The following is a 26,443-nucleotide window of genomic DNA, read 5'->3' on the forward strand; positions in this document are numbered from 1 at the left end:
AAGAAAAATAAACATCCCAATGGATGGAGAAAGAGGAATTTTCAAAAGAAAAATACAAATGGACAAACAACATATGACCACCGCAACTCTCTCTCGCAATTAAATAAAAAAGGAAATGAAATTAAACATTTTATGTAGCAGAGTTTCAAACCCTAAAGACTGACTTATTGTGCAGTAAGACTGAGAAGAATTTTTTCTTTTTTCTTTACAGTTTTCTATGTTGACTGATTATTTTCATTATATAGTTAAAGCTTTATGCACTTGAAAACATTTTAATTTTGAACATTTGGAGAAACACACAAAATGCTTCTTAGATACAGGTTTGAATCTTCTTTTAGGGTTTTCTAAGATAAAATTTCTTCTCTTCATTTAAAAATACCCGCCCCCATGCTAACATTAAAAAAAAAAAAATCCAGTGAGGAACCTCTAACTTGCTGTAATTCATCTCAATTTGAATTTGTAATTTCTTTGGTATTTTATTATAAGCACACTCAATTAGATCTGTAATGTATTCACTCTCATCCTTTCACCTAAACAGAAACAAATAAACATCTCAAGAAAAAAAACTCCAATTTCTCTATCCTGTTTCTTAAACCTCTCTTCATAACACTGTCTTATATTACACTCTAGAGTCTCCCTCTTCTCATTGATCTGATTTATAGATTTCTGAAAGATCGCAGAAGCAATATGGCTTTTGTTACTTTGTCAAAATTATCCAATGTACTCTTACTAAGTACTATTTCTTCATATTTTGCAATAATATCATATGTAGACTATTTAAACCAGTGTTTCCCCCAATTTCCATTTTTATCATCTGCATTAGAATCATTCAGGTAAGCTGGACTCTCTCTAGAAGAACGAAGTCAAAATGTATACATGTAGGACCAGGAAATCTTCATTTTCCAGCCAGAATTTTAAGAGATTCTCTTGTCTTTTGTGTGTTTTGGAAATTCAGGAAATAGTCTCATACTGATGTGATTAAATACTTCTGAACATTTCCGAATGAAAGAACATTTAATAAAATACCCGTAGCAAATTCCTAAAATGTTTCTCTAAAAAAAATACCATAGCACCTTGCTATTTGTTCATTTACAATTAGCTGATTCATCACTGGAGACTTTAACACTTGTCTGTATTTTAGGCTCATCAACAGTAAGAGTAAAGTTATGAACGGCTGGATATGTCATGTTGGAATGATTTGAAGAGTTAGTTTAAATTCACTAATTTTAAATTCAGTGATTTTGCTCCTTGGAGGCATTCAGTTATAATAGAGAACTAGTTTGAAATGTGTTGATGGTTTGAAAACAAAGATGTGCAGTGAATTACCCTCCAAGGCTTTCCTTGCTCCTGAGGATGCTGCATTGACATTGTGTCAATTTCTCAGTGAAGAACATTGAACACAGGGCCTTCCAGTCCTCAGGTGAGGGCCTGAACTACCCTGAAGGGTTGATGAACAGCTTGCTGTCTCTACATCCATTAGAGACCTATCCCATTTAGGGAAATAGATCTTTCTCAAATGGAATGAGCAGAAGAGCCTTCTACAGGAGTGGCGATGGAGTGTGGAGTGCTAATTAGTCCTTGTGAAGCTACAAGTGACAATTTCATTGGAGACCTAGTTCTAGCAAGAATGAAAAACATATTTTTTTCTTTTTTTATTGTTGATTTGCCCTTCAATCAGGGCAATGACAAAGAAAGAACAAAGATTAGGAAAGTCTTTTTCTCTTCTCTTTTACTCCATTTTAACGTGTCTTGCATTTCTAGGACAGATTAGCAAATTATGTAAAAATCCTTTGAATATTAACATAAACTATTTCATGAAAGCAGTTACATTAAAGTTAAAATGAATTCTCATTATATGCATTTCTCCTGAAAATACTGTCAAATAACTTTTGTTAAAAGTTATAAAAAAGTTTCTACACAAATTTTTGGGTATATTAGAAATCCAAGCCTGGAAGGACATTAGTAATAGCAACTCTGATGATAGTAACTCTAACTTTTGAACATTTTGTTGTTAAAACCACTCAATTCATTTATTCAATGATGTCAAGGAAGTTATCTTTCTTTGACAACTTAAATACCTTGCTTTTTAGGATTCCTAAAGAAAAAATGGCTTGGTTATGTTTTATTCTGTTGTCATATAATTATTTAAATCCATCATAAAGGAGAGTGAATAATTTTTTATTATTGTTATTATTACTGTCAATAGATCACCGTTCAGTGTCTTAATCAGCTGTTTTAATTTCTACATGCAACAATTTTTCAATTTTTTGAAAATTGTTTCTACTTAGTATATATAGTTCAAAGAAATAGTGAAAGATAATTATATAAGAATAATGATGTAAATATGGAGGATAAGAAAAAAAATGCTACTGTAGTAATCTAGAACCAGAGAATCAAAGCAGCAGGGCCAAAGGGAAAAAGAGATGAACAGAATTGGAACTTCTAGCATTATTACAGGAAAAATGTGACCTATATACAGAATAATGTCCCTCCCAACTCCTCAGCCAGGATATTTATCTCCTTAATCCTTGGAAATGGTGGGTGGATGTACGCCTTACCTGACAAGAGATTTTGCAGATGTGATTAAGGATTTTGATATAGGAAATTATTCCAAATTGTACAGGCACTCAATCTTATCACATAGGTCTTTTAAAAGCAGAGAACCTCTCCCTGTTGTAGTAAGAGAGTAAAAATGATGTGGGTATGAAAGAAGGCACAGGGAGATGGTAACACTGTGCCTAAGAAGATGAAGGAAGGGTACCTGTGCCAAGGAATGTGATGAGACCCTACCATGGGTGTGTGTGTCCAACCTATGCCCAGTAGGCCGTAAGTGGTCCATGGACTTGTAATATTGTAATATGGTTCCACATGATTGTAAACTTTTCATGTGTGGTGCTTGAACATAGACTGCCTAGGCAACAATCGAATGCTATGTAAGGGTGAGCACAGTGCAGTGTTACCTCCTGCACCAGCCACACAATCAGTCCAATCAAAACTCGAGTGTGTCAGATGTTGCATGTGTTTCTGTATGACTTGGTGAATATAATGCATCAATTACTGATAGTATTTCAGCCTGCCTATACATGTGGGTGAATCCATTTTCAGTCGATGCACTGCATTACATGCAAATCTTCTAATAGAATGTATAGAGTTGCAGTCAGATACTCAAAGAATAATTTCACCATGTCTTTTTTACCAGACTTTACTACAAAATCTCTTCTCCTAGAGAGAAGTATCTCTGCTTCACAATCATACCTTATTCATGTGATAATTTTTTGGTAATATGTACAGAGGTGAACAACTGCTTTTAAGGATGAAGCACATAAAAAAGTAAACTTAGACAAAAAATTTCTAATGAGCACATTAAAAACTAACAATTATAACCACTTCTATTGAGCCAGATATTGATGCATTATTTTCACAAAAACAAGGTCAAATGTTCCACTACTTTTATGTTCTTGTTGCCCTGTTTATCATATGTTATAACAAAAGTATAGAAAAATGAAACTTTGTGACATATATTAAACATACTACGTATTTCATATATGAGCCAAGATAATTCTTCTTCACTCACTATGGCCCAGGCAACCAAAGGCTCAATACCCGTGCTGTAGAAAAGGCAGGGCAATGCGTTCTTCTCTGCAGCCTCCACAAAGGAACACAACCCTGCTGACACCTGAGACTTGGCCTAGTGAAACCCATGGTGGACCTCTAATTTCCACAACTATTAAATGGTAGATTTCATAATTTAGTTTATAGTAGCACATGACTTAAGGTCTATTTTGTATTTTAGTTTATAGTTTCATTTTGCATGATAGCCTACAGCAGTTAATAATAGAGTGCTTTAAATATTAATTCACTTTTCCCAAATATTAAACCACAGCATTTCTGTTTTTTAACTTTTTCTATTTTATTTGCATGCTTCTGAAAATGTTAGGAGTTCCTATACAAAATACCTTAAAAACAGCACATAGATTTTAAAATCTGAGTACATGAACATAGGAAAAATTAAAGTATCTGAATTATGGACACATCCCCCTTTTTAATTGGCCTAGCACATAGCATTTATTCACTGTACTACCTCAATTTGCCCAAAACTGCCAAACCTGTAACAGTTACCAAGATTTCAGGAAAAGTGCTTACAAAGATTTTTATCTAGGAAGTTTAACAAAACTCAAATATTAAAGTATACTTTACCTTAGTCAAATAATTGTACTTATTTGAGTTCAAGGCATTTCAGGAAGTGATTGCTAATAATTTTCCCCCAAATTTTAAGTAAAGTCAAGGTAAAACTTCAGATGTGAGACAATTTGTTATGAAATCAGATTTGGTGAAAAGGAATTGGTGTGGACACCATAATACCATATTAGGTCTACAACTATGAAGCAGTCTGAAATGGAAAAGCTCAAATTCTGGAGCCAGGCACACCTGCATTTTAGGTCCTGAGACTAAAAGTTCCTCTTTATAAGATCAAGTTAGTTATAGTCTATGAACCTCAGTTCCTTTAAAAGTGTTGTTCCTTATAGTCTTTGTTTTATAGGATTTCTGTGAGAATTAAATGTTTAAAGTAAAACATCGAATACATGTACTCAATAAGTGTTACCTATTTTGGGACTAGCTATTTGCATCATTTATGGATATAATAATATAAACCATTAGTACAAAAATAAAAATGAAGATCTTTTTATATTTCATTTTCTAAAAGCAGATAATGTTACAAGACACATACTCTTTTAACCCCAAAGAGTACATAATCCAATAACGGGCCAAAATTAAAGTTTTCTCCTTTGTTTCGAATAGCTTTTATCCAAAATATCTTTTATTATCTATTACTGTCTTTGAAATCTTTGGCTTAGACCTTTAATAGAGTATATATGTATAATTTTCTGAACTGAACGGAATATCTTAAGATCCTAAATCCTTGTTCTACATTTTCTTCCTGTATTCTAGTCCAGTATATGAACTTCTCATTACCTAGGGGACCTTTAGTGCATCTACGACAGCCCTTCTCTTTATGATATGTAGGCAGGATTCAGTGAACTCAACCGTTAAATAATCAGTTAACACATATTCTTCTTATACATTCATATGTTCAGTCAACACTTCCTTTTGCTTTCTCAACATGAGTTAGAACTCATTATTTTAGATGTCACTGCATAACAAATTGCTCCTTAATGTTAATAGTCACGATGCATTCTATTTCACAGTGTAACAAATCTAATGAAACATATAAATGTTAGTAGAGGATGTAATTAAGTACTTTTTTCCTTTGCTAAACTCTTATTTTTCTATGTTAAATTATAGCATCTTCCTAAAATTTACTTCTTCAAGAAAGCTGTACAGTTGCTAGAACACTATGGCTATTTGAATGTGATGATATATTGTGTGTGATTTATTTTCCTATGTATTATGGTCACATTATACCAAATTTAGAAGTAAATATTTCATGAGTGGGGGGTGGTTGAGGAAGACCAAACATTTTATACATGTTCATCAGGACAATCATAAATTGCTTAACTTTTTGAAAATTACAAAAGAATCAGAAACTAGTGGAGTTGGACACACTGTATTACCACAAATGTTTAGGCGACTTTCAGAGAGTCCAAGTCCTCCCAGAATGAGCAGCATAATTATACATGAGGGAACTCTAACTAAATACTTAAACTCAACAAAACTATCATTTAATGATGAAGATAAGTAAAAACATTCCATAAACTCTGATTGATAGTTTACTATGAATAGATTTTCATTAAATGAACTTCTAAAGGATGTATTTCAGGAAGAATGACATTCACTCGTTCAACAAATTTTATACATGGAGACAAATTCAATTCTGCATACTAGGAGACACTTTAGTGAACAAAAGGTGAGAAGGTATTACTCTGTCAAGGCTTACATTTTTGTAAACTCACCGACCAAAGCAGGAGAGTTAATAGGTGAAAAGGAAAGGATGTGTAATCACAGAAATAAAAAGGACAGTGTAAAAGATTGTAAGAACTGTGGCTTTTAGTGTGGGTGAGACAGGAAGTTCCTGGAGGGTTCTGGGCAGAAAAGGGGCATGGTCTAAGTTATATTAATGTTACACACTAGCTGCTCTGTTAAAACAGGGATGAGGGTAGTAGTGGGGAGTCCAATCAGACAAGAAAGAATGAATGATTAGGAAGGAAAACAGGGCACCTGGTTAATTTACTATTAAAACTGGTGGTAGTAAGGAAACAATAACATCTAATATCTAGGTTTAAACAACAACAGCATAGTTAACACACAGAACAAGAGTGGCTCTTCAGCGAGAGGAAAGTGGGCATGACTGTAAATAAGTACTTTGTAGCATCTGACTGATGCTTGAAGATACTGAATAACACAAGCATTTATTTAGCATATCTGTTTAAGTTCCTAGAAAAACTACTAAAAGCTCAGAAATTAATATATGTATTCTAAACCAACAGTAGGTAGACAAAAGAAACTGAAAGCACAAATGAACATAATAAAGGAGGAGAAAGAATAAAAAAGCATAACAAGAGAGAGACAGATGTAAGGTAAACAATAGTGAGATAATTCCCTATATATTGATAGTCCAATTAACTGTAAGAAAATTGATTTTGTCAATTTAAAGACAAAAATTTGATATAGTAGATAAAAAAGCTAAATTTAGCTCAGTTCAAACTTAATGTATAGTACAAAGACAGAAAAGATATGCTGAAAATATATAAAAATGGAATGACACAATTTTCAAATTGTAACTACAGGAAAGCTGACATACCAATATATTAAGTTACAAAAATTTAAAGGCAAATAGTATTACTAAAATTTAGAAAGTAGCCAGAATATAATATTGAATTGAAAAATATACACTTAAATATATACACACACACACACATACACTTAAAATAGCTTCAAAATACGTATTACAATAGTTGTCAGAATAGCAAATATTACAGTCCACCAACAGAGCTACAGAATTAAACATACTTCCTTTGGTAGCATCAAACACCCCATTCCCTGCCTCCATCATATGAATGAAAAATGTTTAAGATTTGTAAAGAACAACTAACTAGCTTGACCCAACAGTTGCACCTTGATTGGAGAACACATGTTCTTGCAGGGATATTAGTAATGTATATAGTTACAAAGTAATTCTAGCAAATTTAAAGTGTTGGTATCAAACAGATACATGGTTCCACAGCATAATGCAATTAAAAATGTATATCCACAAATAAAATAGAAGAAACATCAGAAATAACGGAAAATTTGTTAGAGAAGTATGGTTTTAAGGTAAAAAGAAAGGTTGGTACAATGGTATAGTATACATGCCTTGACAACATATAGAGCATATTAATAGCAAACTATGAAGAAGTTCTTGTTTCCCTTACATTTTTACTCATGACAGAATGATTGAATGCAGTCCTCCGCAAAAAATAAAAATATATATATATACATATATATACATATATGTATATATATATATTAAAAAAAGAAAGAAAGAAAGCAAACAAAGAAAAATAAAACATTTGGCATGTTAAGTTCTTTCTCGATGATCTTATGAAGCCTGCAGCTTTACCCTAGCTGTGGTGAATAATCTTGTGAGAGGTGAACTTATGCAGCAGGGAGCTCACCTTTGCACTCTAGTTATAGCCTCTCAGGGTCAGTCCCGAGCATGACTGCTTTATTTTGTGAGCTGCAAAAAGGCTTATTTCTCACAGCTATATGGTTCCCTGTTTCTATTTCCAGCACTTTCTTTACCTTAGGCACTTTAGGATCTTTCCCGTAGAGGGGAAGTAGTAGTAAAGTTACTCGTGACATTGTCTTAAAGATTTAAGAACTTTTCTCTCTAGTGCAGCCACTAGAAGAATGCAGTGTTTTTTTTTGTTTTGTTTTGGGGCTAATCCACAAACACACAAGTTAAGGAATACTGAAATGTAAAGAAATAACAAGAGAAGTTTAGGATAGTTAGAGGGGAAGGACGGCTGCATACCTCCAGAAACATGTACAATTTCTGCTCCGTTATGACTGGGCTGGTTCTTTGTTTTGTGATGGATATAAGGAAGTCTATCAGAGTTAGACAGGGGATGCTACATATACAGACGAGATGGATGGAGAGACAAAGGAAGGAGTGGGATTCACTACAGAAAGTTCAGTAAAACCCTAAAAGATCTTCTCATGCAACTTTTCATCTGTCTCAGGGAACATGTTATTCTGAGCTGCACTAAGTCCAGAGGGAGAATAAGGGTTCTGGTGTGGGTCAGTGGCAAAGCATATGCTTTGCACACCAAGTTCAATCTCCAGCAGTGCAAAAAGGGAGCATAAAGAAATAGAATGGACCTCAGGTCAAGAGTAAACCAAAGCTTCTAACAGAAAACATGGTTGTTCACACTTATCAGGTCATGCTATGCTTTCAACATGGAACTAAAATGTAATAATTGACAGAAGCATCACTTTCCCTTTCCAGAAACCAATTCAGTAGGCTCAGTCTTAGGAACTTTGATAGTCCAAGAGCACAAGGAACTTGAATTTTCTAACATGGTAACAGCCGTCCTGTAGTCCAGGGTAGCACTCCTGAGGTGCCTACCCACCCCACACACATTCTTTTTCTGGCTTTAATTGGTCCTGATTTTTTTGAAGGATAGTGCAATTGTCCAAACCAGTGGTGGCGAACATATGGAACATGTGCACAGCAGGCTGTATCACTGAATGGTATAGAAGGTTCACCAGCACTGGAACAATCCTTTTCTTTGTCTTTTTTTTTAAAAAAGGGCTATGACCTGTAGTTTGTATACTGCAAGACTAATGAAGATACTGTCTTAGGACTGTTTTTATGTTTTATTTTTTTCCTCAGCACAAAGTCATATATTTTGTGTCAAGGCATGATAATTCTAATGCGTTTTCAAACAAGCTTATACTATTCAACAGATAGGTATGTAGGCAGAGTTGACATTTCATTGCTATTTCTAATGTTCCAATTAAATAAGGAAATGCATTTTCTGTTGCACGTAAAAGGAAAAGAAAACTTAAGTGGCATTTAGTAGTTATGTTACACAATAACATAGTAATAGTATGTTATCTTTCTCATTTTGCATGAAATCATGATCTCCAATTTTCTCACTCTTTTCAATAGTCCTACACCTTGAAATACAAAAAAAATATAATATTGTTCATAAATAGTAATAATTAAAGGACTTGACCAAAATATTTCTATTAATTATACATTTTAATCACCAAAATCACTGACCTTTACTTAGATTTCATGAAGTTTGATATGCCTTTTTGTACTTTAGTGAAGCCACTCCTAATTTTGGAACTCTCTGAGTTTTAGTACTAAACCTTGAGTCCTGGCCAAACTGGGATAGTTGATCACCTTAACACCAGGGAACGCACTAGCTACTGTCTAACTTGTCTACTCCATATCAAATGTTTCCATTGAGTACTCCATTCTCTATGTCCTCATCTTGGCCTCTTGGTTCACTCCTAAACTCAATGCAATTGGGCTTCTGCCTCTGTTACTCAGTACACATGAAGCTTTGCAAGAATCATCAACGACTTTTAACTTTTCCTTAAGGAAACTTACCAGTCTGCATCAGTGGACCCTGCTGTTGGGTCCTGCACTGCTGATCACACCTTACCTGATGTCTTTACTACTGAGACTTCTATAGCAACATCAGTTCTGGTCTGACTATTCTTTTAAACCCTTATTTGTGGACTGCCTCCCTCCACTTAATTTTTGAAAGATGATTTTCCTCTATATTCTATACTTGATTATTTTCTTTTATTACTCTATAAATCCTCTTCTCGGCAGATCTCACACATTCTTTTGCTGTGAGCCAATTACTATAGGATGATGATTCTTAAATTTATACTTCATATCCAGATTTCTCTTCCTTGTAAACTACCTACCTGTAAAATATCTGTATGCCCTAAATGTAGTTTAGTAATGTGGAAATATTTATTTTGACATGTAATGATTTCCTAAAAAAATCCCGGGCCCAGCAGTTATTCACCTATGCCATAAACTGTAATGCTATGCTTGATTATATTCTCTTTCATCTCCATTTAAACAATTACTAACATTCAATTTTACTTCCTAAATAATTTTTAAATTGGCCCCTCTTTTTCCATTTTTATTCTCATTTCCTAAGAACTGCTATCTCTTATCTGAATCACTGACAAGCCTCTCAAATCATCACTTCCTCCTACTTTGGCTTTCAAATACTTAAGAGTTTACAGTACATGAAGCACAGTACAGTGTTTCCCACATAACATGGATACTTTTACTATTGTATTTATTATGCTGAGATACCTTTATGGATAACTTTACTATTGTATTTACTATGCTGAGAGCTATCTACTTATTTCTCTCCCCCATAAAATAGTAAAATTATGAACAGGGGAGCTATGTTTTAATTTTATATATCTCTGCCTGCCTCTGTGGCCTGTGTGTGATGTGGGCATATCAAATACTGTCCAGAGAGATGTTCAGCACTCTCTGCTTTTCCATGACTATTTTCTCCTGTCTCTTCTTCTAAAGGGATAGGACCATGTGATAGTATCTCTATATCCTCAAAAGGGCTTTGCATGTGGTTCACACTTAATAACTAGGCATGGAATGAATAATGTGTATATATTCTCACACAATTGTCTGCAATGAATTAGCGTTTTGAGACACAAATATGCAATTTAGAAGTTTCAAATCCCAAGCAATTCAAAACATGTTTTTAAAAGCCTTTAGGTAGTTTAGAAAATACTTTTCTATGTAAATATAATCAATTCATAAAGTATACATGCTAAATTCTTCTTTAATGTGTTCAATAAGTCTTTAATATTTTTATTTCTAAAAATGACTTAATCTTTGTACCACAAAAGGCCCTTTGTTTTTTGTATAATATTTGGGAATACACAGAGCCATGAGCAAAACTCAGAGATTTATCTAGCATATTTAAAATGCCATAATGATAGATTCTGGGCAGTTAAAATTTTTACATTACCTACTGTGTATGTATATAAATACATGATTTTTTTGATCACAATGATTTGAAATGGAAAACTTGGAAGGATAATTATATATTGTTTGTAATCTTCAAGCACACAATAAATGCTTAAATTATCAGCTAGGCTTTAATTTAGCTATAAGTTCAAAAGTAAACTGCAAAAGATTTATGGAAATTTAAATAAATTTTTTTACTAATTAATTTCTATTTCAGTAAAATCATATCAAGAATATGGAAAGATTTATTTCTTCTACTTCATCTCCATACTCTCTCATAGTAACAGTAAATCATCCAGACACTCTAGCTTATGAGATAACATAACTATTACATGCCAGATATTTAGTAGTTAGAGAAAAGAGATCCAGTTTTCAACATGTAGTTTTTTGACATGTGACTTAGTTCCAAATATTTAACCGGAAGGCCAAAATTGTACAGAATAAAAATTATTTATTGAAAGTCTTCACATTTATGAGAAATCATTATGTAAAGTAACAGAGATAGAACTCTATAGCATTTTGAATGGGAGACTAAGGTAAATGTAGATAATTTTAACTTTTATTTTCATCAATATTAAACTATTTGTTTATGTAACACAATTAAAATAATAGTGATATTAATAAACTATTTACAAATATTTTTTCTGTTTAATGGAGAAGTTTTATACAATAAAAATGTAACGTGATTTAAATATAGCATAGTGGGCTTCATATTATGTATCAGAAGTGTTCTCTTAAATCAAGATAAATCTTCATATTCATATGTAAATAAATGTTTATCTAATTACATAGCTCTCCATATTTTTCCTAGTTTTGAAAATATGGGAAAATAACTTGCATATTTGACTTTCAAAAATAGATGAATTGTTTCTTAGGAGATATTCTAAAAAATTTGTAAGTATTTAGTTTCAGTAAAAATTTTGATTTCATGTTTAGATGAACTGTTTTGTAAGGCAGGTAGTTTTTATTTATTTTTATTTTTATTTTTATTTTTTTTGATTTTTTGAGACAGGGTCTCACTATGTAGTTGAGACTGACCTGGATCTCACTATGTAGCCCAGGCTGGTCTTGAACTCACAGTGATCCTCCTGCCTCAGCCTCCTGAGTCCTGGAATCACAGGCGTGCGCCACCACACCCGGCCAAGGCAGGCAGTTTTTAGAAAATATTTCTGAAAATGATTTCTATTGTCTAATTATAAGTACATATAAGAAAACATCTCAGGACTCTTCATTTAGAATAATTTTCATTTTCTTGATTCAGAGGGAAATACTTTATCTACTTAGGTGATTTACGGTGAGAGACAGGGTGCTTAATTATCCTAATTTGTCCTAGATATTTCCTATAAAATGGAAGTCTCATGTCCTAGAAAACTCTTTAGTCTAAGAACAAACCAGGAAAGTTGTAACCCTACTGGGAGATGAGCTAAACTTTGAAGTTTCTTATAATAGAGCCTTACCTTAACATCATTGGTGTTCATTCTTGTTCCCTCCTTCCCCACAAATATATCATCAATATCCACGAGGATGTACCTGTCCAAGGACAGTGTCAGTCTCTTCCTTGACAAGAAGGAGATGGCATCTACGAAGATGAGCTTGTGCAGCCAAAAGTTTAAGTTGTTGCCAAAGAGAACTCGCTGAATTCCATCATGAAGCCCCAGGTCATGTATGATAGTGGCATAAAAAGCACCTTTAGAGATGGGAGGTGAAAAGTTTTCTGGTGTCTTTACTTTGGCAAATATTACTGGTTGGTAAGCTGAGTGATTAATCTGAAAAACTGTCCAGTCAGTTCCAGGTAAAGAACCTTTTTCGACCTTTGAAGACTTGGTCACACGAAGCAATGGAGAATGAGAATTAATACAACAATCTCTTACTGCAAGGTTTCCATATATGGAAAAAGGGAAACCTTTTAACTGAAAGCTCTGTAGACTCTTCTCACTAGTTTTGTGGAATCCAATAACACCCACACCATATTCTACACAGTATTTATCTAGAAGGCTTCGATTCCAAGAGTCCATGTTTATATACTTTAAAATATTCTCATAAATAATGAGAATATATTTGCCTTTAGTTTTGTCTATAAGTGCTGGGAGATCTCCTTTTCCAGGAGCAATTTCAATGTGATATTGGAATCTGCTTGATTCTAGAATCATAACTATGTCTTGACCAAGGGCTGAGTACTGGCTTTCTACAAACACCAGGACTATGGGATCTGTCCTCGAGGCATCAAAGAGCTTTGTTGTCTTCACCTCCATTAGCCGATAGGGTAGGTGTTGGAGGTCACTGCAGTCTACTTCTGAAACCATCTCAGAGAGTTCATTTTCCTGTTTGTAGCCACTGTACAGATAGTAAGCAGAAATAATAATGCTCACCACACAAAAAGTGGCAAGCAGAATCACTGTCCTTTGAAAATGTCTGTGAAGCTTCATGATAAAACTCATGTTGTGTATATTTTTTCTTGACTATTCCAGTTGATGTACCATAACAGGTAAATGAAAAGATGGTGTTTCAGCTGCTTTCCCAGTCTCAGTCAATAGTTTATGTCACCATTGCAGCACATTTGTATTGCTTGATCAAGACTTACAGAAAATATATTCTGAAAAAGAAAATAAAACAGAGTAGAATATAAAATACTCAGTACATAAAATTAAAAGGAGCAAGATTTTATCTTGCATCATGACTAGCTAGCACAAGTGGCAAACTACTAAAACTGGTAGACAGATGTAAGTTAGATATAACTTAGAACTGCTATACGTTGGGCTATCCTTTCTTTCTCCTAAATCTGGATGAGGATGCCACTGAACACAGGATCTCTCTGCCTGATACAGAAGTAGACATTGGGCTAACCTGGAATTTCTTTTAACTCAGTGAGCTTTGTATCAAGCTTTGTAGATAATATAGGTGTAAGAATACTGTGAGATTTTCTGAGGCATGCGTGCCATTTCCTGCCATCCAAATATATATCACAGAATGCATATTCAAACATTTTATATCTAATTATATGCACTAAAACTTCACAGAGGTTTGATCATAGTTTATTAAATGCCACAATTAAAACAGCAGTTTTTTTCTTTTCTGTGAATGTTGTTAAAACAATGAATGCTATCATCATATATTTATTTTAAATTCATTAGAGAAACAACCCTATATTTGTTGCTTTCATTTGAATAACCTTTTTAAAATGCAGGTACTGTTTCAGTTGGTCATTTTACAACTGTATATTTACATAGGTAGGAATTTTAAATTTCAGAGGAGTCATTTGAGTGAGATCAATGAGAGAAGCAGAACTCCTCCTGGAGTTCCTTCAGCTCTAGGTATTATGGCATGGTACCAGGCATAATGCACCAGAGCAGTTACCCACAGATTCGCTTTCTGCACCATTCTGGTTCTGCTTTTTTAGAGAGGGCTCAGTAACTATTTGAAATAGTATGAGAAATATGTTTGAAAAACACACAATGAAAACAATCGAAATGCCACAAAATGGATTATTATGTAATAGTTTCAAATGCCTTTCAAGTCTTACTGAGTTTTAAAAATTTAGTAATGTTAAAAAATAATAAAGAAATTTGTATTTCTAAAGGAAAAGGCAAGTAAAGCCTTATCACTTTGTCACTCTGCAAGGAAATATTATAGAATATAAATGTTTTAACAAGCCTTGTTATTGTCCAGAAGGCTAAGAGATAGCTGTGAAGATAACAAACATGGATGGAAAACACTGTAGTTGGTTTGCTACGTTTAGGGTTCACAGAACCTTTACTTCTTAACTGTTTCCTTTTTACCCCAGTGCTTCCAAATAAAATGATGAGCTCAGAATAAATGAGCACCAAAAAAAAAAAAACATCTAGACTTAAAATTCTGCTATATTTACCTGTTAGATAAGTAGTAAGCAATATTTTGAATAATGTATTTTTATCTTTATGAATAATATATTCTGGAATATAACCACAAGACATTTATGATGTTCATGCTATATACTTTGCCTTATAGTTTATTTATTTGAATAGTTAGGGTATCTATGTCACTCTAAATATTCATACAATAGCTAACTTTGTTTCAAAATGTTAATGCTCAGCACAGTCAGCACAGTGAATTTCTTTATAGCATTCTAACTTTGAAAGATGAGACAGTGACTATATGATAACGTATGGGCTGTGGAATAGAAGCAAATGACTGTAATGGGATGAGAGAAGAGAGACTACAGCAAGTGGAATAATCGGCAAAATGCTCTGGGGTGTAGGATATGGGCTGAACCTTGAAGGATGAGGATAATTTGAATAGACATTTGAGATATAGGAAATGCTATAGAAATAGGAATGAGCATAATTTTCAGCAAGGGACATGAATGAAAAGTACAAGGAAAAATAAATACTTAAAAATGAATTTGACGATATAAGAGTAACCAAGAATCTGGAGAGATTTGATGGCACAGCACTTCATGGTTGTGAAAGCTCACAGGGAGACATTATACTTCCATGATTAGGGGAAAAACATGTAAGAGCAAGATTTCTCGGGAATGAGAATTAATAACATGAAGGATATCATGAAGGGGTCTTGGAGAGATTAATCTGGAAAGCCAGTGTAGGTTCATTTCTTACAATGTAGTCATGAATGTTAATGATTACAGCAATGGGGGAACATGGGAGTGGGATAAGTCTGAGGGTTACCTCTACTCTCCCTGAAAAAGAACTTGGCATGCAATGTGAGGTTTGTGTGCATCATCACTCTGTCAGGACAAATGTTGTTATCAAGTGACCCACCATACTCTAGAATAAATCCAACAGAAAGGCTAGAATCAGCTCTTCTAATCTTATGCTAAGTATAGATCTGGGAATAATTTAATAAAGAAAAAAATTATCGGGCGGGGGATTTAGCTCAGGGATTCCATCACCTGCCTTGAAAGTGCAAGGTCCTGATTTCAATCCCTGGTACAAAAAAAAAAAAATTAACAGCTGATAGTTTAAATTGTAACTGTAATTATTTTGTTTTCATAAGTAACTGCACCTTTAAAGTTGTGTACATGTTTATGAGTGTAATATTCTGTAGTATAACAACAGGATACAAAATCTCACATGCTTCCATGTCTGTGTTTCAAATTGTAGCTGTGAAATGTTTGTGACTGGATATAGAATGTATTGCCACATTTTTCATTTCAGAGAGCAGCATTTCACAGTTTGCTTCCATTGTCAGAAGTGAAAGTCCTGACACTCATACAATTTTTATTTCGGATGTCACAGAGTGATGAGTATTTGCTATGTATATTTAGAGCAGATATTAGGAACTGATCAAAGTTATGTTTTCAGTTAACAGACATAAAATGATAAAGGGCACTTTTCTACTAAACTTTTCAAATTTCCTTCTGAGGCCAAAAGGAATCCCACTGTATGTCACTGAAGGTAGGATGTGGTCTACATATTTAAAGAGATAAATTAAGAGTCTCCTGTTTTCTGCAAAGTCTTTTTAACTGCACATCTCACTTGAACGTGGCCAGTTTAATTTCTGTGTGGACACTGAGATTTAATTCCCATATTACAACCTTGTGTTAGCTTTGTGTCACTGGGACAAAATGTACCCACATTTCAAAGAAAGAGAGATTTATTTTGGTTCATGCTTTCAAAGTTCAGTCCACGGTTAGCTGCCTTTAAGGCAGAAACATCATGGCAGAAGGGTATGGTAGAGCAAAGCTGCTGAGTTTATGCTTCCAGGAAGCTGAGCAGGGTAACAGTGCCAGAGTGGAAGAGGCCAGGAACAAAATTTAGTAGACAGGGTCACCCTCTATAACCCAGCTAGAGACACTCCAAACTGTGCTTTATTAATCCGCTAGGTGTCTCTCAAGTCAATCAAGTTAACAGTAAAGCATAACTGACAATGACCATATCCAGAAACAGCTACTTCCCCATCTCTGTTTCTGATAAATCTGCAAACCTCAGGATGGACTGAACTGTTGGCCTTGCTCCTTATCCTACAGGGAGTGGCACTACAGCAGCAGCATTCTTTTCCTGAGTCCTTCATGGGAGGGGCATTACTAGGACAGATACATAAAGAAAATTCTTTAATTCTCCACATAATTTCCATGTGAAATTTTCTCTGACCTTCCAAACTTAATAAGACTCAGAAGGCACACATAGTTATTGTGAAAAAAAGTACCTCTTCTTTGTCCTTATTGCTATAATTGTAATTAAAATTTTGTTTAAAGACATCCTTCCTATGAGAGTAGAAGTTCTAGGAGGTTAAAGGTAATGCATTTTTTCCCATTTTGTCCCTTGTATACGTACTCAATGACTATGGAAATTTATTGAATACAGTGGCATATTACAATGAACACAAGTTGATTCTACATTTCTATTTTATACTAATGTCACAACTTTTCAAAGGTTGTTTGTGGATATTAATATGAGTATAGTTATACATAAATTTACTGAATTTAGTGTCTAGCTATTGAATAGTAAGTAAATATGATAATAGCGGCCCAACATGTGATAAATCTGGTATCATATTATCTTTGGTATAAATATAGATATATAAACAGTATAACTTATTATTATGGTATGTATGGTATAGCATAAATATGGTATAGTAAATTCACAATCACATACTATAAACATGAATATATATATGCCATATATATGGTATAAATATATACTCTAAAGATATAAAACATCACCACAAAAATACCTATCAATTAATCATTCTGCAAGCAGTCATCAGTATCTATTGAACTGCTTTGGAATTAATGCTGTATGGGATGCTGAGGGCACCTCAGAAGTAATATTAGGAATGATTCTTGCCTCTGTAAAGATGGATTCTACTGAGGGAAATGGGACTTGTAAAACAACAGCCACGATTCTGTTGCACAGAATAACTTGTGATTTATGTGTTACAAACTATATGTTACAGGTTTCATAAAGCGAGCGGGGAGACATGAAGCTTAGAAAAGTCAGTGGCCATTTCTAAAAGCCATGGTGCCTGAGAAGGGCATTGGGATCATGGGCAAATCTTGGATGTAAGGACAGGGAGAACACAGCAGGCTAAAATCCCTGGCCAGGCTGAAGAAATAAAAGGTTTACAACGTGTTTACTGGAGCGTGAGCATAAACAAATTATAGGACACTGTGTCAAGATGAAGTTGGAAATAATATTTGGTTGAAAGAATGCTTCAGATGAATGACTGTCTTTGGAAATGGCCACGAAGTACTCGCAACCTAGAAATAGAGAGCATGAGACATAGTTGAACAGATACAATAAACATAGTGTCCACAGGTGATCTGTACAGCAAAGGAAACCAGAGTGGACAAACATTAGTAACAGGAGCAGAGAGTAAATGTTACACAGTACAATGAAGAAGTAGGAGGTCAGGACAGTCCCAGCTGAGGGTCTGCTGCAGTAATCCATGTGGGAGTTGGTATGAGTCCAGAATGAGGTAGTTTTGATTGAGAACGAAAGTGAAGAAACTCTGGGGAGGACAGCAGGAATTACAATAAGGGAGTAGCAGGCTTGGGACTAGAAGATAAAGGTGCCAGCAACAGAAATACAAAGCTTAAGATGGAAATTTGTTGCAGTGAGTGACAACACCTTGGATGCAAGCAGGTAAAATGACTAAATGATATATGAGGAAAGATCAAAATCACAGTGGTCTATAAAATAGTTCAATGTCGGCAAATAAATTCAAGAAAATTTTTGAAATCAATGCAAATCTCAACATGCTACATGAACATAATTCCTCAGGAAAGCCTTTCCAAGTCCATTCCGAGTCTATAGCCTAGACCCGCCCATACCTTTGATATTTTTATCACAAACCCTATTAAATATTGTTAGTTTAATGTCCTTCCTTGTTAGAATGAAATTTCCAAGAGTATAGGGCTCCTGTCATTTACAATAATTTTTCAAACAAGACACACAAAAAATTTTTTTAAACCAACAAGATCAATAAGTAAACACCACGGTGTAGTGATGATTGCTTAAAGTGCTTTCACAGAACTATACAGAGTATTATGGACTTTGCACACCAAAAGCATTCTTTCTCTGAATAACTACATAACAAGTACAGTGGCCTACACATCAGAAAGTGCCTATAGACACACTGTCTTTATCAATCAGCAATGTAGGCCTGATGGTTGTGGTTAATTCTGCTCCCTCTTGAACTTATGATGAAGACAATATGCTGAATGATCAAGAAATTGTATACAGATTTTATAAAATCAACAAACTATGTAGAGAGCTGTTGCTGAATAAACACAAGTATAGAAAGCTTGGATAAGTTACAAATGTCACCGCTTCATCGAAATTTCCTATAAGGCACACTGAAGGAAAGAACATCATGTGAGAAGATAGAGTAACAACAGTAGCATCACAGACAACATTAATGAACACTTAACATGTGCATACACTGAGTTGGATCTTTTAGACTCTAATTTACCAAAGATGTCACAATTAGTACAGGTTGGACTGAAATTTGAACTGACAGCTTGCACGAAAGATACTGTACTGATGAAGAGAACTACAACATATCCTTCCTTTCCATGTTAGCAAGTAGATGTCAGGCATGTATTACTCTTAGATGCTGCCATTTTCTCGTATGAAAGCAGAGACACTGTGGTATCTACTTCATAGTTTTAATAAGGCTTATGAAAATCTTAAACTAGCTTAACTACTTTATGACACAGAGAATGAACAAGCAACGTTTTTCTGTGGTAATTACTAGGATAATTATAGAAATAATGCATAAAGGAAGTATCAAATATAGCCAATGGAAGCACACTAAAGGTTGGTAAAAGGCAGCAACAAGCATCTTAGCTCAAGTATAGTTGTGGGAACCACAGGAGTTCACCATGGGTGGAAGGATCTAATGTCACATTGGTCTCTGGCAAAACGAAGAGGTATAACTAGCACCCTAGGATCCTCAGGCTTCTTCTCACTGCTCTTCCTTTCTTTGAATGAGTCACATGCACCCTAGTTGTCATTATTATCTATTCTCCGGTAAATTCCAAATCTTTATTTGTAACTCAGACCTCCTTAATCTAAGCTCTATACTAGGGCTTTAAATTGAACTATCAACTTGATAATAGCAATGGCAATGAGTCACATTAACTACATCCTTTCGTATTATAAGCCATCTATTGAGTTATGTCACAAGCAAACTCCACCTGTCCTAAATTGAATTTTTTGGTTTTTCCCCTAATGCCATCTTCATCTCTCCCCAATCACCTTTTTCATTCTTGATATCTTGTAATTCAACCTTGTTTACCTGCTTACCTAATGAACCCAAATCCTCTCATTTCCATTTCCCAACCTCACCTGGTCAATTCTGTCCTAATGCCAGGCAACACAACTCCCTTGAACTGCTATAACATGTTCATCAAAAACATTCTTGGCTCATTGTACACTTTTCTCAATGTGGCATCAAAGTACAATTCTGATTATTTATTTACAGCTAAAAATCCATCAATGGCTAACTTCGCTTGCTAATAAAAATTCAAATTCCTACATATGTGCACAAGACCACATGTGGTATGCTTTCCTCTCTTACTTCCCAGGTGTAATTCAATGGTATGCTCTCCTCTAAGTTTTTTGACAAGTAGTTTTTCTTTTCCTTTCCCCCAGAGACAATTTCCTTTCTATTTCAGGATCTTGTATACTGTTTCTTTTGTCTGGAAGTTTTTTTTCCCCTACTTCTTCATGTGGTTTCATCCTCCAAATCTGAAGGCTCGAAGTATAAATGTCCCTGCTTCAAATATTCGCTGGTCTCATAGATCTGTAAGGCCTCCTCATTACACACTCTCAGATCATCCTCTACTTTATACCCCTGTAGCATATTACACCATTACAGGGGATGTTCTACATAATCTTTCTCTGTGTATAGGATGCACTTGTAAATACTTACCTGGTTTACTTCTTAAGTCTTGATGTCTGAAATACTACTTATTATAAGAACATTCCATGGAATCCTTGTTGAATGAGTAAAAAATAGCCTCTACTAAATTTTATAAATAGCAGCTGCGTTCAAAAAACAGAGAAATACTCAAGTTAAGCCGTCTTCCATGAACATGTACCTCCATCAGTCACTTTGGCCTCAAACAGTCAGGGCCATAATATAAATATTGCAACAGCAGTGACCATCTTGACCAGACTCATTAATCAAGCACACCCAGAATGTGCTGCTCACAGAAACTTGCTAAAATATATTATTTTTCTTATTCTTAGGTTTTGCTGAATTCAGTGTGGCTAGAGTTGATTTGTAAAACATCTGTTTTAAAAAAATGTCACCAAAAAAACATTGGATATTATCTAATTACTTACAATTAATTAACAAAAGGCAGGGAAAGTAATTAGTTTTTAGAATAATAGGCCATTTCATATATACAGTAAAGAAATGAATGCGTGCAAACATATATTTTGAGAACTAGTACAGTATCTGTAAGAAATACCTACTTGTCAGTGTAACCTATCTTTTTCTCTTCCACTAACACCCACCATCATTCCAATGTAAAAATCAATTTCTAAATGAAATAGAATCATGGTGAAGCTGGCAGAATAAGAAATGTGAAAAAAGATTACCATCTGGAAAATGAGTATTAATAACTAAAGAACTTCAGGTTCTAACATAAATGAGAGATATTTAAAATATCTTGACAATATTTCTCTTTCTCAAAATTAACTATTTTATAGTGTTGAAAAAAAGCACTTGGAGGCTTCAAATACATTACATGAATTTGCTGAAAGTAATTTAGTAATATTAAAAATTGACAAAGAATATGCTTTTCTTCATGAAAGTATGTGTGAAACTGTGTCATGTTAATTGAACCCTGCTGTGGCAGGCAAGTAAGAAGCTGATGTGCATGGAGTACAACCAAGGCTACACTCTCTAGAAAGGGGGATTTTAAAAGATGATGGGAGAAAAGCTGCATGTGGAAGCAGTACCTTTGTTTGATATATTAAATGGAAAATCATTATAATAATGTTCCCTCTCCCTTTGCATTTAGAAATTAGGAAGGATAGAACACATTTTGTTCCCCTCCCTCAGTATTATGACATCCAGCAAGGCAAGAGAAGTAAACTACTCCAAAATGTTTTGTTTGTTCTACTTGTAGGAATAAAGGGAGAGAATTCTTCTTGTTTTCTCCTTGATGGAGATAGAATACCTAAAACAGGGCACTGTCGATACAGCTTTGAGGATCTAATTTATTCCTTATCATCTCTGACTGCACAGGAATTGTGAGAATAAGAGAGTGCTAATCTAACCTCTCACTGATTGTGTGGACCATAAGGTCTAAAGTTACAGATCAACTGAGGCTGTGTTTCAGGGTAGATTACATGAACCAGGAAAGGAGAGACAAGATGCAAGTAGATCTGGAAAACAAACAGAACAATGGAGAAATATGGTAGAAAGTATTGAGGGGATCATGGGTCCTGACTCTACTTCTCTCTATTCTATGGATACCTCAGTGAAAGAAGTCAGATGTTTTTTTTTTTTTTCCTGATTTTTTAGGGAGGGCATCTTTCATAACAAGAGACAGTCAACACATCTGGAGTAGCAAGAAAGGAGAACGAAATCACCTGAATTAGATCATATGTACTTTGTTAGGGACAGTGTCACATTTAATTGTCTGGGGCACTGCTTTATGCTGGCACAAAAGTTTGCACTCAGTAAATATCTCCTGAATGAACGGATGATTGTTTCACAAATAGGAGTAAAAGTGGTGCAGATCATTAGAGTGGCATATGGATTGCCAATGTTATATCAAATATAGTGATGAGTTGGCTATGGTTGCGCACACCTGTGGTCCCAGCACTTGGGAGACAGAGGCAGGAATATTGCCATGAGTTCTAGGCTAGCCTGGGCTACATAGTGAGTTCAAGGCCAGCTTGAACTATACAATGAAACCCTGTCTCAAAAAAACAAAAACAGAGTGGTGAAAGACTGTATTTAGCTCCCCCATTTGCGAGGGATATAATCTTAGACAAATAATTTCTCATTACCTCAATTTCTTCATTTTTTGAAACAGGAATTGTATCTACAAGAGATAACTTTTGTGAAGATTACATGAACTGAAAATTAGAATTACATAGACTAGTGCCTTGTTCAAGGTAAACATTCTGTGCACGTTAACAGTTTTTATCTCTACTAGTAAAAAGCTAGACAAGAGTACTCATCAACAACTTAAGTTTTTCATGTGTAATCTGTCATGTCCTTCAGATGAACTACTACAATTCTGGACAACAGTCAGGACAGGAAAGAGCCTGTAAGGTCCTTATTCTAGAAGTGGGGAAACCAAGCCCTAGAGCCAGTAAGTGGCTACCCAAGGATACCCCTCCTAGGGCAGAGACAGGCCTAAAATCCAGTGTACTTTCTTGTTTACTTACAAACAAACAAAACAATTAAAAATTGAAGTGTAAGTAAAATAGATGCCCATCAGCAAGATGATTAAGGGCTGTACTACAAGACTATAATACTTGATGTTTTTGCTCTTCAAGTTACAAGTTACAACTCTCAGTAATTTGTAAGAGATTATGTGAAATGATGTATTATAGACATTAATTGTAGTAAGGATGGGCTGCTTTTTGTCTAGTTATATAATTTATATGAAGCTGATTAAAAGTATTCAGAGTAATATGAAAGGATAAATCACTCAGTGTGATCTCAGTGTGATACCCAGATGCCTATAGTTGTAGTTTATTTTAAAGAACAAAACAGACAAACAAATTCTAAAGCCAATTTTATACTATAGCTCTGAGAAACTTCAGTCAAATATATTTTGAGTATTGTTCAGACTAATTATCATTATAATGTAGGCTGTTACATTTGTGGCCTGGCAGCATCCCTTTATCTACACAAGCATTCAGAGTTCTTGCATTTCAGTGTGAATGCTTATTTCCAATAATCACAGTATAGGGAAAATCAATTTCATGTGTTTTTCCCTGTCGTCTAAATTTTTAAGCAATTAGAAATCTAAAGCATTTAAATAGTTGAGAATAGTGCTTTTATCATTAATTATATTTCCCTGTTTTTATAATGCATAAAGTCACAAATTATATTTTTAAATATAGTTTTCTTTGAATATACTCTGCACCTCAACAAATGTACATATAAGTTTAGAAATAGCCTTAATCACCAATGATCAGTTGAGACTCAATCAGGATTCAAAGAAGTCAGATAATCAGATTCCTTGAATTAAAAAAAATTATGATCTATTTATAGTTCTATATTTTTGAAAAAAGTCAACCAATAAATATTTAGATGGTAGCTCATAATAATTTCTTCAGCATGGTCCTGAAAGAGAACCTCAAACACCTTGATATGTCTTCTAATTTTTCCAACAAACCTTTCAGTTATACCAAAAAATAACTCTTAGTGGTTTGTTGTAACCTTCAGAAATAATATTTTTCTCAAGAAAATTTATTAAAGTGGGGAGCACTATAAATGAATCAAGCCAAACTATAATAAATCTCTCCAGGAAAAGATGAAAGTTTTGTTTTATCTCAAACATTTAGTAACCAGACAAATGTTCATTTTTAAGGTCAAGGGAATTTTCAACCTATATGACCAGTTTACAAATGATATTTGTTTACACAAAGAAACAAGTCTTTTTTATCATCAAGACCATAAAGGAAACAATAACACTATTAAATCAGAAATGGCATGTATTGTTTTAACTAGAAAAGACAGACAGGCTTCTATTAGCAAACCTCTTGATATGTTCAGTACTAGCTTTAAAAGAGTTTGAAAACTCATTTTCAAATACAATATGGATAGGGAGCTATGTCTGAAGAAAGAAAAAAAAATTCCCTTCTACTGAATATCAGAGTTGTTCTTTCATCATTTTGCTCTTTAGTGGTAAACAGTACTGTTCAATAGTTGATAACAAGATATTTTCTAAGGGCAAAAAAGAAGGAAAAATAATGAGTTCAAGATCAGTTTCACGTGTGACTCAAGATTTTATATGTATCTTAATCTAATGTTAGGAATGTAGTTGCATTTTTTTAGAAGAGTTTTCCTTAAAGCTCTTAAGATTACCATATCCTAATATATTCATAAAGAATATAGATACATTTTTAACTTTAAATGACTTTGAGGCTAAACAGTACCCAGATATTAGAAAAATTAGTTGTAAAAACAATCTGGGTAAACCCTTAAATAATGTAATTGGGGTTTTTCCCATCCCCCCCAAAAGTGACTATATTAAATGAACGATATGCCTATCTTAATTTAAAGCTTTCACATTCAAAACTTAGGCTGAACATTTCCTTTTAGCTCTCTTATTAATCACATAGCCTTAAATAATGTTTATAGAATAAACTGCATCAGACACAAAGCTTTTGGATCAGGTAATTACAGCTGAAATTTTTCATGTTACAAAATTCTGTCAAGACAACAGATGTGGTATGTTTAACAAGACTACTACTATAGAATAATTTTAAATTGTTAGTGGAAATCTTAACTACAAATAATCATCTAAATAATCTTTTGAAAGTGAAGCTTTGTGATTATGCCTCAGTGATAATAATCCATTGTTTCATTTAACTTAACCAAAATGCTCTACTTATTTAAAAATAAAATGGGGCACATATTCAATCCTGTAATGCTTGATTACTTGGAAACAAAGTTGTTATCTCTTACAAAAACCCTTGCATTTACCAGTGAGCCATTAATACATAATGAAATAAACAGAAACACTTACCTGTAATTAGAGTACAAAGAGTTGAAAATGCTGGACAAACTTTCAATAGACAAAAAGAAACTGAAACGGCAGCATCTGCTGCCATCAGCTCAGGTTTTTTGGCTTTACAAGTGACAGCAATACCAGTCCTGGCCCAGTACCCTTGCGTTATGTAACATCTTATTAATATTGGCCATCAAACTGCTACCAAGCTGGTGAGGCACTAGAGGGCAAGAGTGTCACATGCAAGACCCGCCGCCAAGGGACCGGCTTTGGTACCACTTCGGCGAGACAGATGCTAACTAAGCTGATAAATAACACGATGCCTGAACGCAACAACGAACTTGCAATGTTCCTCAAAGAATATTTTAAATGTCAGTTATCCGACTAGCCGAAGAGTTAACAGGATAATAAATATGCATAAGCAAATAACCACTCTATGCAAAACTTTCAGGATTATATTTACAAACCCGCAGTCACTCAAGAGGCTATTTTTTTCATTGTTTAAATAAACTTATTCCAAAACAGGAAAGGCTGAATAAATAAAAGGAGTGTTGATTTCAGAATTCTTTCATTTCAAGCCCGGAGAAACTTGTTAATGAGATCGCGATCGCGGTGCCACCTCCGGAGTCCGCACTGCAAGTTGCTCGGGTCGGGCTGTGGGGCGAGGACTAGCCGAATCCCGCACTGTGATTACCTCGGGCTGCAGCCGTTCGCGCGCATCCTCCTCCCCGGGTCCTCGGCCTCCGCGGGTGTCCGAGGCCGTCCTGCCGTCCCGGTGGCAACGACCCGTGGGCGTCCTTCCTCAAGCTGCCCGGCGG

General features: G+C 34.5%; 1 protein-coding gene across 4 annotated transcripts in view; it reads right to left on the minus strand.

Moving 5' to 3' along the window:
- Window positions 1-26,437, minus strand: part of LOC104852909 (N-deacetylase and N-sulfotransferase 3) — a 175,764-nt gene extending 149,327 nt beyond the window's left edge. For 3 of the 4 annotated variants that reach the window (XR_004515714.1, XM_010610738.2, XM_033760003.1), the window contains exons 1-2: window positions 26,320-26,437; window positions 12,433-13,568 (exon numbers count right to left, since the gene is read on the minus strand). Coding sequence is in view for 3 of the 4 variants with exons in the window: in XM_010610738.2 (XP_010609040.1) it covers window positions 12,433-13,413 (981 nt within the window). In the remaining variant the exon portion in view is untranslated. Of the gene's footprint in view, window positions 1-12,432; window positions 13,569-25,643; window positions 25,775-26,319 lie in introns of those variants that run through there. The other variant, XM_010610745.2, reaches the window with a different exon arrangement.
- Between the last annotated feature and the right edge of the window lie 6 nt (window positions 26,438-26,443).

The sequence above is a fragment of the Fukomys damarensis genome, unplaced genomic scaffold, assembly GCF_012274545.1.
Source record: "Fukomys damarensis isolate Sample0158 unplaced genomic scaffold, DMR_v1.0_HiC HiC_scaffold_38, whole genome shotgun sequence".
In the NCBI taxonomy this organism is placed as follows: Eukaryota; Metazoa; Chordata; class Mammalia; order Rodentia; family Bathyergidae; genus Fukomys; species Fukomys damarensis.